Here is a 14,986-nt window from a genome sequence, read left to right as displayed (position 1 = left end):
CAGCAGAACTGCAGTAAAGTGGAACAATTTTCAGCTTGTGTGATTGAAGGCTATCTGGATGCATATAATAAGACTGTCCTACATAAATGAGGAAAAGTTGAGGTGCCTTTATTATTCTTTTGTTCCATTCTTTGTTTCTATGGGGAATTTGCCAATGCAATATCACTGTCTTCCTTTTAAACAAATAAAACTAAAACTTAAAAAAAAAAAATAATAAAAAAAAGCAATGTCTGTTGAAAATAGCAATTCCAGTCCTAATAACCACTGGGAAGCATTTCTTGCTCAATTTATTCTACTTTTTCCTACAGCAAGTTACAGTGGATCAGTATATTTGATTTGGGAGAAATGAAGTAACAGCTGCCCAAATTGAGCTTGAGCACTCCTGAATTTTGAGGGTGTTCAAATCTGGAAAGCAGGTGCTGGATTCCCTTTCTGAATATTAGCTAAATCTGGAAAAGAAAAGTCAATTTCTGCTTCCATGGCTCAGAAGTGTAAATCCTCCTACGTGCCTGGTACTGTATCTAAAGCTGCCCAGTCTAGTAGAGCCTCCCCTCCCTTACTTTTCATTTTAAATTCTAGTGGGATCCACGTACCTGCCTTGCTAGGCTTCAGATAGAGAGGTGCAATGTCCCATTTAGTCCACCCAATTCTTTCTTTGGGGTGAGAGCCCAGGGCTGGGGCGGCAGGAGGTGCGGGTGCGGGGGGAAGAGCCCAGGCTGGGGCGGCAGGAGGTGCAGGTGGGGGCCAGAGCTGGGGTTGCAGGAGATGCGGGTGGGGGGAGAGCCCAGGGCTGGGGCAGCAGGGGGGTGCAGGTGGGGGCCAGAGCTGGGGCAGCAGGGGGGTGTGGGCAGCGCGGAGAGTCCAGGGCTGGGGCAACACAGGGTTGCGGGGGGGAGCCCAGGGCTGGGGTGGGGGGCGGCAAAAAAACCTAGAGCTGGCTCTGTCCCTACCATTTACAGCAAGCTGCAGCATGAGGTTTCAGTTCCACAGTCCTTCCCTTTCCTGTTAATTGCGGCCGAGGGAATGCTGAGAAATGTAATTCTTTCCCTACTCCAGGGCTGGCTCTATAGCAGTGGTTCCCAAACTGGGGTTCAAGAACCCCTGGGGGTTCACGAAAAGTTACAGGGGGTTCTCGGAAAAAAATTCCCTAATGGCGGACAGAGCTGTCCTAGGGGACCCCGGGCAGCACGGGGCCAGCAGCCCGGAGCCCGTGGACTTCCAAGAGCTAAGAGGATCAAAGCAAGCGTATCTATCACACTGAGGAGATTTAAACTTCGACTCCTTATAAGAAATGGAAAAGGGAGGTGGATATTTGTTTGCTGTTTTTAAAATTAAATAGGCAGCTAGTATTGTTTTTAAAATTATTATGACAAACAAGTTTGAGCTTTGTTGTAACGTGCGTTGTTTGTCTGGACTGCTCAAGACCCTGAATGCCTGTGTAGGAGAAACTCTTTGAGTTGGCTTCTTAAATACCTTCATGCTGTTTCACATCTGATACTCTTTGATGAAACATAGGAGCCTCGTCTTATAACAGGCTTTTTCAAAGTGATACAAGCTACGAAAGTGAGATCTTGGAGTGTTGCCATTTTCATAATGTAATAAAAATAGTGTAATGATAAATAAGAACATAAGAATGGCCCTACTGGGTCAGACCAAGCATCCATCTAGCCCAGTATCCTGTCTTCTGACAGTGGCCAGTGCCAGGTGCCCCAGAGGGAATGAACAGAACAGGTAATCATCAAGTGATCCATCCCCTTGCGCTCATTCCCAGCTTCTGGCAACAGAGGCCAGGGACACTTAATAATAATTAGTGTGTAATAAGCAGGTCATAAAAACAAATTTTATATTTCCAAGATCACTGCTTTTATCATTTATGCTCAGGGTAAACGAGAAAATCCCTGGAAATATTCATTTTTAGGAGGAGGTTCGCGAGACTTGACATTTTAGTGAAAGGGGTTCATAGGTTGTTAAAGTTTGGGAACCACTGCTCTATAGGCAGGGAGCTAACCAAGGAACTACAGCTCCCAGGGCCCCCCTGTTGGTTCTCAGCTCCCATGCTGGATTCTTGTGCCCCTGCAAATTTCCCGCCCCAAGCACCTGCTTGCTTTGCTGGTGCCTAGAGCCGGTCCTGGGGGGTCTCACGGGGGGGACGCGCGGAGCGGGGGGTGGCAGGTGGAGGCCGGGGACCCATCCAACACTCCCCCACTCCTTGACTGCCCCCCCCCCGGACGCCCCCTTACCATTCTGGCTCCACGTGTTTGCAAAACACACTGCCCTGTGGGTCGGGTTGTGTGTTATACAGGGCTGCAGACAGAGGGAGGGGGGAGCAGGGGAGGGCTCTGGCTGCTGGAGGCCAATGGGAGCAGCTTAATCGGCCGAGCCGCCCAATCAGCAGCCGCACTCTGCATGGAAGGGAGGGAGAAAAAAACTCCAGACATTTTAACCTTATTACCAATTCCTCCCGGACGGCTATTTAGAGACGCAAAAGCCAGACATGTCCCGGGAAATACGGACGGATGGTAACCCTATGTAAAGCATACACCAGTTGCCCTAAGTTATACATACGTTCGTTCCATGTGGGAACACCAGGTTATTTTAAAGCTTCCCCACCCCTTGTCAAGACCATGTAACACTTTCTCATCTTTTGCCAGTCCTAAAGTCCATATTCAGCGCCTGATTTTACTCTCGCACTGGTGTAAATCACGGGTAGCTCCTTTGAAGGCAATGGAGTTGCACCACTGGGAGAAGAGAATCATGTCATCAGTCTTTACTTAGGCAAAATTCTCATGAACTTCAGTGACTGTTTTGCCTGTATTAGGAATGGGTGAAAACTGAACAGGGACTTGGGGATTTGACCCATTATTTCTATTTATATTATCGGCCCCCAGACACCCAAACAGGGAACAAGACATTCTTACCCAGTTGCAACTGCACAAGAATGGCCAAGCCTGCAAACCAAATGAAAATGCATTAGAAAAAAGTCAATCTGGTACTTTGTACTCTTGGCACCCATTCACTTAGGGTGAAATTCATTCCTGCGCAGAGGGGCCAGCACCATTTAAACCCTCCATTCGTGCCCTCAAAGTGCTGCATAGGCCTTCTGCACATGGGTGAATCTTACCAATTAAGCATAAGGTAGCCAAAATTCATTAGAGTAAAGTCTGTTCTGAAACGTCCCCATGTAGGATGCTGCTGTTTCATAGATTTTGAAGGCTAGAAGGGGCCATTAGAAAATCTAGTCTGACCTCCCGCATAACACAGTGTTAGAAAGGCTACAGATTTGTTTGAGTCTCATCCGCACCTTTCAATTTCTAGGCAAGGATTCCCCAAACTGTAATGGTTCAAATGTCATTGGGAGGGGATCAGATTTACTCACCAGCCCATAGCAGCATCTTCCCCACCTCAGCTTCAGATTTTGGCTTCAGGAATTATCTATAAAGGGGGGGGGGGGGGGGAAAGACATGTATAGGAAACATGGGAGCAACAATGGAAGTTGCTGGGTAGACAGGGTTCCAGGCAGCTGCCTGTGTTTCATACAACTCTTCTCAATACTGTATAAGTCTAGGTGACCCAGCAGCTGAAATTCCAGTGATCCCCAGTGCAACTGTTCCCAATGTTATCCCCACTGTTGGAGCTGAACTGGACATAACAATGGAGTAAAATTTTAGAACGTGGTCCTAGTGCGGACAGGACTGAAACAGGAAAGAACAAATATTAGTGCTCTGCTAACAATAGTTTAAAAACACATCGGAATAACTGCAGCATCTATGCACACATAAAAGTGTATAATGTGCAGTTATCAGAAACATACATGGACTTTCTCAATGCACTTGGCAAAAAATCTTTTTAAAACCAAACCTATAAAATAAACCATGCATTTTAAGTATCAGTGGGGTAGCCATGTTAGTCTGAATCTGTAAAAAGCAACAGAGGGTCCTGTGGCACCTTTAAGACTAACAGAAGTATTGGGAGCATAAGCTTTCGTGGGTAAGAACCTCACTTCTTCAGATGCAAGTCTGCATGCATTTTAAGTTACCTTTCCAGAGTCTCCTGTATCCCCAACTTAGATCCGTTGCCACAACTTACAATTCAACTCACAAAACAAAGCTAAACTTAAATGAACCCCTCCTTGATATGCCCTGCATACAACCACTGACCTGGCAAATTCCTGCAGCGTAACCCAGGGCAGCGGTCTGCTTCTTTCTGCCGCCTGCCTCTGCCTATTATATAGACAGGAAGGTTATCCACTCCCATACAAATATACATACTGAGCTTGCATTTGTTAACTCCCCACTTCCTGAATTTTTCCCTCATAAACCCCAGGCTCAGACCAATGTTTTCAGGAAATAACCATAACAGAATTGCACCATAAAAAGGCAGCTGGTAAAACTTGTTCTAAAACAGTCACCAGCTTAGGTAAGAGCAGCAGTTCCAATCAATATTACCCCATTTACCAGGCCAGTCAGCGGCCCACTCACTCCTCCACAGCTTTTACATTGCATAAGGCAGCTAGAAAGAGCATAGAGCGCTCGCCAGGCATCATAGAGCATGGTGAAATGTACCATGGCGCCATTAGTTTGCACTTTATTAAATATTACCATAACAGCTAAAGGCTTAACCCATTGTGCTGGGCGCATAGTAAGAGCCAGTCGCTGCCCTGGAAACTACTGTATAAACAGACAAGACAGAGAAAGAGAGGCAGAATGGAACCATATATCTTGCTACCAGGGCCGGCTCCAGGCAACCAAGCACATGCTTGGGGCGGCACCTGGTAAGGGGCGGCCAATCTTGGGGTGGCGGGGGGGCTGCGCGGCGCGGCATTCCGCGGGGGGGGGGCGCTCCGGCGGCGCGGCGCTTGGCGGGGGGGCCGCGCGGGGTGGGGGGGTTCCGGCGGCGCTCGGCGGGGGGGGGGCGGGCTCCGGCGGGATGGCGCTCGGCAGGGGGGCGGCGCGGGGCGCGGCGCTGGGGGGGGTTCCGGCGGCGCGGCGCTCGGCGGGGGGGGGGGGGGGGAGCACTTTTTTTTGCTGCTTGGGGCAGCAAAAAAGTTAGAGCCAGCCCTGCTTGCTACTTGCTAGTTAAGTGCCCCAGTTACTAATTATCTGCCTCCTTTCATTTACAGAAGTAGAGTGGCATGAAGTTTGTCCTGATATTCATCTTCCCTTTCTTCATTTTGTCCCACTGCTCCTAGTATAACCCATCATTAAATCATTCCACTCCTCCCTCAAGGTTTACACCTTTCAAATGTTTGTAGGCTGGTACGCTCCTCCTTTTAAACACTGGAGAGCCAACCTGCAGTAGACATTGTTTAGCTCGCTTAATCTTCTCTCATAGACCAATACCTCCAGCTCCCTGATCTTGTCCGAGATCCCTCTAATGTTGCCACTGTGTTCCACGTCATGTTCTAAACGCACACCTTTGTACAGTATGATTGTATCTCACCCCTCTCAACTATTTCTTCCTCTGCTTCACCAAGAATAAAATTCATGGATGAGAAGAAGGATATGGCAAGACGTTAGAGACAAAGGCAGCTCCTGGTCAAGTTCTGACCCATTGGGCCTAACTAAGCCTCATTTATACTCATGCAACCTGAATGACATCTTGAGCCAGATCCTGAGCTGGTGTAAACTGAGATAGCTCCACTGAAGTCAATGGAGCTGGGCCCATTTACACCCACATGGGATCTGGCCCAAATCTCTGTTGAACGGGTTTATATAGTAGGTCATGATAAATCCCACAGATTTTTTTCCCTTTACCACTCTCTGGAGAGAATATGGGGTAAAACAAACAATGCTTCCTCTAAGATATCTCCTCTGCAGCCTACACTGTGACTCTCTAGAGAGGCAAAAGATACCAGACGCCTACTCCCTGTCGCAGTGATGGAACCGCAAGTGGAAATAACCACCCAGACAATGAACCCGCCATTCCTGAAACTCATGTGAAGTGACTGCCTGGTTCCTGTGTTCAGTTCCAGCCTCTGAGGGAAGACAGGCAATGGGAGGTCTTCAAAGAAAATACTGAGATCACTTCTAAGTCAGTGGGCCAGAGCCTAAGCTGGTGTAAAAGGTAAATGGTTCTGTTGATTTGAAGCAGGGTTTCACCCATTTATACCAGCTGAGGATTTGGACTGATAGGATTACATCTGATTTTTTCAGCCCCACTTCCACCCTCAGTTACACGCATGACACACTAGCCCCATCAACCTGTGATTTCCCTCTGTTTCGTTAAAAACCTTGAACAGGAAGAGCAATAGGCTAAATGAGACGTTACTCCTTAGGAGGCTAGTATTTTACAGCCAGCCAGCTGGCAGAAGCTAATGCAATCAACCTGCAGCGGCAGGGTAATCTCCTGGCGATTACGTTCCATGAACTGGTCTGAAAAGCAAAGGTGTCTTACTGTTAGGCCCCTTTCTGTGAATTAAAAATACCCTAAACTAGAGTCTACGGCATAAGGACACAGCATAAGAACTGAATAGAATAGAGTTTATCACCTTTCTGAGAAGGCCTGTCAAGAACCCCTCTAGACAGGGGGCCTGAGTCTCTGCTCCTTTACACCAATTTTACCACTGCGCCGCTCCTATTATCTTTATTATTTATATTTTGCCTAGTGAAGTTACTCTTGGATTTACACCAGTGTCAGTGAGAGGAGAATTAGGGCTAAGCTGTGCTTTTTATGTCTGTTAGGTAGCTAGTGTCATTATGAAAGGTACATGTACGCTTCAAGGTACCCACTTGAATTCAATGAGATTAGCTACGATGATGTCTTCCCAATGTATGTTCTATTGTGACTTAAGGCCGCAGGAACCTTCATTATCTTGAAGTCTTCTGATGCTTAAAGAGGCACCCTGAGAGAATTTAACATACATTAGGAGCTATTGATTGTGGTAGGCTGAGCCAATGGGTGCAAGGCTGTGCCGTACAAAAAACGCAGATATTCATTTCCCACATTTCTCCAAGCAGAAGACCACTGCATGAAGATGTCTTGTGTAACCTTCACCAGCAGGGGAGGGAAATAAATCCCAAAATAAGGACTTGGTCGGCCCAGGGGATAGGGCACTGTACTGGGGATCAGGAGATCTAAGTTGTGTTTTCAGCTCGGACACTAATTTGCTACATGTCACCTTGAGCAACTCACTTCCACTCTCTGTGCACCAGATTCTCCATCTGTAAGATGGATATAAGGCTATTTACCTTCCTTTGAGATTGAGGGAAGAAAAGTGAGGTAACTATTTATTATTATTATTATTAAAAATGATATGAGCTGAGATGGAGAAGGACACAAATCTGAACCACAGAAAGAAGTCTTAGGAAATGTCTGACTAAGCCAGGCTGCGCCTGTGTTGAATATCTGGCCAATGCAGTTTTGCGATGCATTGGCAGAGAAGACACTATATAAACGAGAATATTATTTATTACTATTAAAAGCAGGGTCACCAATTACATACAGACAACACACACATTAATGCCTTATCCCCACCACTTGGCTTTTTTTAATAGGGCAAGAGGGATTCTGCTGTGGATGATTCAAGTTACAGTATGTTACTCATCAGTGGTCTGAGCTGGGGTTAATATTTTGGATAGTTACAGCACTTGCAGCTCTCATCAAAGACAAGGCCAGCTGCACAGGTGAAGCGGTAAGTCCTGCCTCCAGCACATACGTAGAATTGCGTATTATCTTTGGGGTCGGCATAGGTACCATCTTGTCTGTCAACACAAAATGTATCATCTTCCCCAGTTGGGGGAATAACTGGAGAGGTAGTTGTATTGTCATCTGGAGGAGGTGTGGGGCCTGGTGGAAGGATGTCTGTAGGGCAGTTGGGCACAATCGGATCTAAAATGAATAATTAACAATTCATTAAGATACATGGATTCGGCCAGATTTCATCTACACGTGTACTCTTGTATGCCTGTCTATGTTTCTGGACTCTACACTTCATGATTTGTAATGACTTATCTTGTTTATCACCTGGGACTCCTGTACTAAGAGCACGATCCTGTATAACTTGAGCTAAAGGACTGACCCCATCCCCACAGGTAAAAGCTGTAGCAGATTCACATCCTCTGCAGATCAGGCACAGAATGGGCATGGTTCACACACACAGACAAGCATGTTTCAGAGACATGGTCTAGACTTCTAATCCTGCCTCTGGATTAACGTGCCCTTGATGAAGTCACGCAACAATTCAGTGCCTCAATTTCCCCATCTGCAAAACAGGGCAAATAATATTTATCTGCCTTATATATGTTGTGAGGATTAACTATCTTACAAAGCTCTTCCAAAATGTAAAGTGCTATATAATGGCTCCGTGTTAAGACACCACGCATGGCAAAATGCTGAACTTTGCCTCATCAGTAGTTTTCTAAAGTTCATGACCAGATGTACTGAACCTCCTAATTATATAGGCCTGAAATACTCTTTAGCACTGTCTTACCATTTGTTTCGAGGAGTCTCTTCAGCTCACTTATGAGAGGATACTTTCCTTCATTGCAGAAAGAGCCCAGGAAATCATCCAGGTCAATAGCCCACACCATGGCACCTCCAAAATTTTTCTCTCTCAGGTATTTGACCTATCAAAAAAAAAATCAGACAACTATCAATAAAAATTTCCACAACTGCTTAAGAATTCCTTTAAGAATTTCAACACACACACACAGAGTGAAACCAGGTTTCAGAGTAGCAGCCGTGTTAGTCTGTATCCGCAAAAAGAACAGGAGTACTTGTGGCACCTGAGAGACTAACAAATTTATTTGAGCATAAGCTTTCGTGGGCTACAGCCCACTTCTTCGGATGCATAGAATGAGACCAGTAACTGGCTAGACAGCCATGGATCACAGAACTGCTAGGCAGCTCAGAAATAAATGCTTTGGGAAACATTCCCATCACATTCAAGGTGCCTTAGTGCAATATGAACGAAGCTGAAAATATCTCCCTTTATCAAGAGACTCTGAAATGCACGGAATTTAAGCCAAGTGCTTTCCAATAGCAGGGATAGAGTGTAAGTAAAGCTCATTTTAAAATGTTAAAGGTCTTACCTTGTGTTTATAGCTGCACGCATTGTCAAATCCAACCCATTCGTTCCCCTTAACGGCATAGGGGACTTTCTGGTCCTCAATCCATTGTACCTGAGCAGTCTTTAGGAATGTGCAGATCTGCCAAAACAGCATGGGGTTAACACACAATGGACCTCATTCAGGAGCCAAAAAGTGAAGTCAATGGGCTAGATCTTGTCCCCCCTCTTAGTCTGCAATCCGGCAGCCTAAGTGGTCAGCTAGGAGTTACTCTGGGGGTGCAGAGTTGGTGTACCCTGCCTTACCACCTCCTTGTGGCCCCTAGGCCACACAGCGGAGAGGAGAGGAGGTGGCTACATCACAGCTATCCACCAATCCCCTAGAATAGCCCCTTAGGCTCTGCGGCAGCAAAGAGTAGCTTAGAGCAGCCTTACTTTAATTTGCATCAGGGACTGAACTGGCCTGGAGAATAGGGGAGAAGAAATGGACATAAAGGTGGGGTGGTACAGCCACGTTTGCCCCGCGCCCCGTTCGGGAACTGAGCTCTTCCAGACCTGAAGATCTAGTCTACCAGTGCCCCTGCAGTACAACACTGGTGTAAGTGGGAAGCGAATCCATCCACTGTACAGGAAGAGAGAGAAGCTTAGACAAGAGAGAGAAACTCAGCAACCAACCTAAGTAAAAACGAAATATGTCACCTATAAATCATAAAAGTACATATCATAAATCACTAATTATGGGCCAGATTCTCAGCGGCTACAAACTGGCATAGCTCCATTGAAATCAATGAGTCTGATTCTCATGTATACCAAGGTCCCTCTAAGGGCCCCTTTACACTGCTAGAGAGGTAAAGTGAGCATACGGCCCCTTTGCACTGCCAGAGTGATGTAAAGACATCTTAGTTTCGCAAGAGAATCAGGACTAATGGAACTAGCTCAGCTTACACCAGCTCAGGATTTGGGCCACAAAATGTCATTTTCTCAAGCTTCTCACCTCATAATAAGCCCAGAAACCAGCTTCCCGGGTGTACGGACCAGAAGACCCAGCCCCAGATGCTGGGGCACCAACAGATGTGGCACTGCTGCTAAGCCTAAAGGTACGCCCGTAGGTGGGGAATCCCATCAGGAGCTTCTCAGCGGGGACGCCGTTATCATTCCAGTATTCCATGGCATATTTCTGCAGAGATCCAAATGGAAAACCTTTTTACCACCAGTGCCCGTTACTCTCAGCGCCCTCTTGGGGAAATAAAAAGGGAGTTTTCTGTCTGTTCCCTTACACAGTTGAAGTACTTGAAGTCCCCATGGTCAGCAGAGCCTTCATAGAGTGGGCTGTTGTGCCCTGTGAAGGAATCCCAGCCTCCATGGAAGTCGTAGGTCATCACGCTGATGAAATCGAGGAGCCTGGTTTAAATTAAATGAAACAAACCAAAAAAAAAAAAAAAAAACACAGTTAGGAATATGATTTCCTGATGGACAAATGAGTCAGCAGACAATACATCATCCCACGTTGACCTAAAGGATGCACAAGACTTTGGGCCTGAATCTCCATTGCCTGGAACCTTATGCTGTCATTTTCGCCTGCCCAAAGGGAGTGTAAATGCTACCATTGGGATTTAGTAGCATTTTGCACCCACCTATTTTGCACGGGGACTAATGATGATGCAAGGGGCAAGGCAACAGAGAAACAGGCCAATAGCATATTAAGCACAATGTGGAACCCCATCTACTCACTTCCCTATCTCAGCAATTTCATATCCAGCGTCAATAGTTCCTTTGCCAGCAGATACCGCTGCGGTAACCAACAGCCTTGGGAGTCCAGTGCTTGCAGCCTCAGCTTTAAAGGCTTCCAGCATTTCCTGAAAATGGAAGTGAGAGTGTTGGTAGTGATTCTTGTAAAAATGTCATTCATGTCCAGCTGGGAATATATATCTAGAAACATCCCAGCAGCCTGTTCTTGTCTATAAACTCCTAAAAATCTTCACAATGTTCCTTCCATGTCTAATTGTCCCCAAAGCCCTTACAAGATGGAAGAATACCTTAAACAAGGTCTGATACCATATTTCCACAATAGTTGGACTCAAGGAACTAAAAGCGAACTAAAATCATGCAGTACCAATGTAAACACTGCTGATACACAGCTTGGTGGTTCAGATCTGTCTCACTCCAGCTGACATACAGAATAACTGAGATAGCACACTGGTTACTTACCTGAATCAAGATGGTGAAGCGACGTTTGTCCTCGGGGGGGCTGCCTCTAGAACCTGGGTATTCAAAATCCAGGTCGATCCCATCGAACCCAAACTTACGGAGGTACGCAATCACCGAGTCAATGAACGTTTTACGATTAGCTGGTGAGGCAACCATTTCAGTGAATCTGGAAGAAGATAATTCTTAGGCAACTTGCCCCCCCCCCCCTTTTTTTTTTTTTTTTTGCAACACATGCAACAGCAGACTTGTTCAGTTCCTCCTTTATAAATGTAATTGTCTTCATGCAGAACAGTCTAATTAAAACCCACTTCCATTAATCACTTCTCTTGTTGTCATTAGCAATGTGTACCCAATAATCAACTATTAATAAGTTCTGTTATCACCAAAGTCGAGAGTATGAAGACCTGTGTATTTATCTCAATCTGCCCTCATCTTTATCCTCCTTCTTCACCACCATGAAACAATCCTCACCAAAATTCATCCCATCCTGTTCTCTACCATTATCGTGTGTTCACTAGTACCACCATCCCATTCTCTGCTTGATCTGTTTACTCAGAGCACCCTTAATCGCTTTCCTAGCCATTATCAGCTTGATCCACCATCCAATGACGTCAGTGGAAAGACTCCCACTGGATCAGGACCTATCTCATCATCGTTACATTACCATTTTCTGTTTAATGCTCCCGATATCCACTTGGGATTTCCAACCACTGCAATATCCACCCTAACTTTTCATAACCATCCCCTGCTTACCCATTCTGCCATTCGTATCATGAATGTCTAATCACCATTAACTATCTATATTTTCATAATTAATCACCATTCTTCTCCTTATTTCTTCAACCTGTCCCCATTTTCACCAGCACCCATGACATCATCAATACCCAGTTCTTCAGCTACCCAGTCCCTACCACCGTTTACATCTGGTCATTCACATGATCATCATGGGCCTAATCCTATCCCCAGTGAAGTCAATAGCAAAGCTCCCGTTGACTCCAAAGGAGCAGCAGGAGGCTGTGTGTTGTCAAGGTCTCAGCATCATCTTCACCATCTTTGTCATTAAGTCCAGGGAAAAGTTCTCACTTCTGAGTGCCAAAGTTCCACCCTCCGATAGCCAGGCTGGTTACAAGTTTGTTGTTACTGTGACACGAGAAAAGAAAAAGGTCAGTAAGCAGCAGTCATTTGGTTGTGTTTGAGACTTGGCTCAGTTGAGAACTTTTTGTTATTATTTTTCATTTGAGAAAACCTATTCAGTTCTTTTTGGTTATCATCATTCAGTATTGGTAACAGTGTTGCCTAAAGGCCTCAAGCCAGATTAGAACCCCATTGTGCTAAATGCTGTACAAACACATAGCAATGGACAGACCCTGCCCTGAAGAGCCTACAGTCTAAACAGACAAGACACACAAAGGGTGGGACAAAAAGAAATGCTATCATCCCCATTTTACAGATGGGAAAAGTGAGGCACAGAGAGACCAAGTCTGGCAGAGCTGGGATTTGAACCTAGATCTCCTAAGTTTCAGTGCAATGCCTAGCCACAGCTTTCCTCCTCTTTGGTTTAAACTGTGTTTTTGTAAAAAACATTACCCTTGAACTGGACTCCTGTGTCAAACCACATTCCAGCCACGAGTAACCTAAAGCATCCAAAATATACTAATCTGAAAACGGGGTTGAATACAAAATACAATCGGCCCTTAGGACTTGATCATGGAACCCTGACTCATGCTGGTGAACACTTACATAGTTCCTGGAAAATCAGCAGGACTACTTGTGTGAGTCAAGTTCCATGAAGGTTGTGGAATAGAGCCCTTAATGAAAGCATTGCTGCTAGATATCTATTAAACTATTCCTGTTCTGTAATAAAGAAATTCTTTATTGTTTCTCTGCCATCTTTCTTCGTTGCTGATAGAAAAATCTCAATTTCACTTGGCAACAAGAAGTACTTTTTAAAAGCAAAATTTGCTTTTTGTTTGTTTTAAATCTTGTATATTGGAAAGTGCTGACCTTTTCTTTAGTGCTTGAAATTCTGGGAAGAGTCGGTCTTCATCATTCCATTCATATGGGGCAATCTTATTTTGATTCATAGTTGCAAAGGCATAGATCAAGTGGGTGCATAGATTTGGGTCCACATTGTTTGGGAAGTACTTGGCAGGTTCTGGCCTGTACTGAGACCAATTAGTGAAGTAACACACAAGTTTGTAGGCAGAGCCTGGCAGGAGAAAAGCAAATCACAGATCTTAAGAAGGAAACATCTGGTTGTTTCTTGATAGTGACACATCAGGTATTATTGAGAGTGGAATCAGACATGCGATTCTCCTTTCACCAATGTTGGTGCAGGGGTAAATCCACTGATGTCAATGGAGCAACACTGGGGTAATGAGGAAATTCTAGCCTTTTCTTGCACATCTTCTGAGCGTACAAATAGATGCACCGGTCCTGCGTGTGAATGGGGATTTCATTTAACAGTCACTTTCTACTCCCAAATTCTGTGTATGTAATGCTACCCTGGTATGTATATTTTCTGCATCTGCATTTACATCTAGGAATCAGCCACATGTCCCATTCAAACAACTTCCCACCACATGTTCCCAATGACAAATATATCAGTAAACTGTGCTTTCTAGATATCACCATGGTTGGGACATTCCCTTTCAACCAACCACAACTCAGAGATAAACATTTGGCCCAGAGCAGAACAATTATGTTATGTTAACAGGATAATCTTGCTTAGTTAGAAACCAAGGCCCAGGGTGGTGAGTAGACTCATCTATCAGTCAGCATTAGAGAAAAGAGTACTGGTTCTATTGCTCCTTGCTCCAATTTAATACCAAGTTGCATGAAAGACACGTGCCCATTCTTCAAGTCAGAAATTGTTTGTTACAAGGAGCAAAAAGGGATGGAACCAATAAAGGGAGACATTAAAGAATAATCAGGAGGGATCAGTGGGTCAGATCCTCAGCTGCTATGAATCATAACGACACTGAAATCAAGCTACACCGATTGACACCAGCTGAAGGTCTGGCTAACTGTTCTTTCTAATTGTATTGCAGTTTCATCAACACCCTGTGCACAAAAAGAAAGGATAAGATGCTCTTACCCAGCTGCAACTGCAGCAGAATGGTCAAACCTGCAAAAAGGAAGGAGAATGCATTAAAAATAAACTTGACTAGAGCCTTTCAATGCTTAAATTAGTCCCAGAGCAGGTAAAACTATTCCGTGTACAATTACCCGGACACCTGCTAGGGCAAGTTCTAGAACACATTGTCCCTGGGCAAAAGGCTGCTGCCTCTGAGACCAGCCATCCAGGGAAGTTATATCCTGATGCGGTCAGTAAAAGCAGAGAGAGTTACTCACCGACCCACAGCAATGCCTTTCCCATCTTTCCTTCCAAGCGAATGTCCCACCGGGGGAACTCAGAAGTGCTTTATACGGCAGAGGCAAGGCCTTATCAGAGTGGAACCTGCACACCTGCGTTAAAGACACCAGAACAGGGCCCCAACCACAAGCAAAATAAAATAAACATTTATTCAAGGGCATCAGCACCTCCAGTGCCAAGGCTGGGGGAGGGTGGGAAGCTGGAACTAGATCCCCTTCCATTTATCTAAGGGAGTGGAGAGCACCAATTCCCTCTGGGCTAAATGCCCCCCGAGGCAGAGAGCCAGCAGAATGCCAGGCCCCGCTTAAGCCCTCAAAATGGTTTTGAAGGAACCAAACTAAAATGTTAACACACAAAATATTATTGCCTAGATGCGGTGCTGCAGGTGGAGACGCACA

At 45.4% G+C, this 14,986-nt stretch overlaps 1 protein-coding gene across 1 annotated transcript; it reads right to left on the bottom strand.

The window, feature by feature from the left end:
- Positions 1–7,561: 7,561 nt before the first annotated feature.
- Positions 7,562–14,591, bottom strand: LOC135877572 (acidic mammalian chitinase-like). The gene is made up of 11 exons (XM_065403059.1): positions 14,567–14,591; positions 14,310–14,339; positions 13,217–13,421; positions 12,296–12,352; positions 11,213–11,378; positions 10,736–10,860; positions 10,282–10,405; positions 9,999–10,181; positions 9,030–9,146; positions 8,429–8,564; positions 7,562–7,827 (listed from the first exon to the last, which is right to left on the bottom strand). Exons 1-11 carry the CDS (start codon positions 14,589–14,591, stop codon positions 7,562–7,564), a joined length of 1,434 nt encoding a protein of 477 aa, XP_065259131.1.
- Between the last annotated feature and the right edge of the window lie 395 nt (positions 14,592–14,986).

The sequence above is a fragment of the Emys orbicularis genome, chromosome 4 (assembly GCF_028017835.1).
Source record: "Emys orbicularis isolate rEmyOrb1 chromosome 4, rEmyOrb1.hap1, whole genome shotgun sequence".
NCBI classification, from domain to species: Eukaryota; Metazoa; Chordata; order Testudines; family Emydidae; genus Emys; species Emys orbicularis.
The sequence above is the reverse complement of the archived record's forward strand: the minus strand, read 5'-3'. Positions and strand labels throughout refer to the sequence as shown.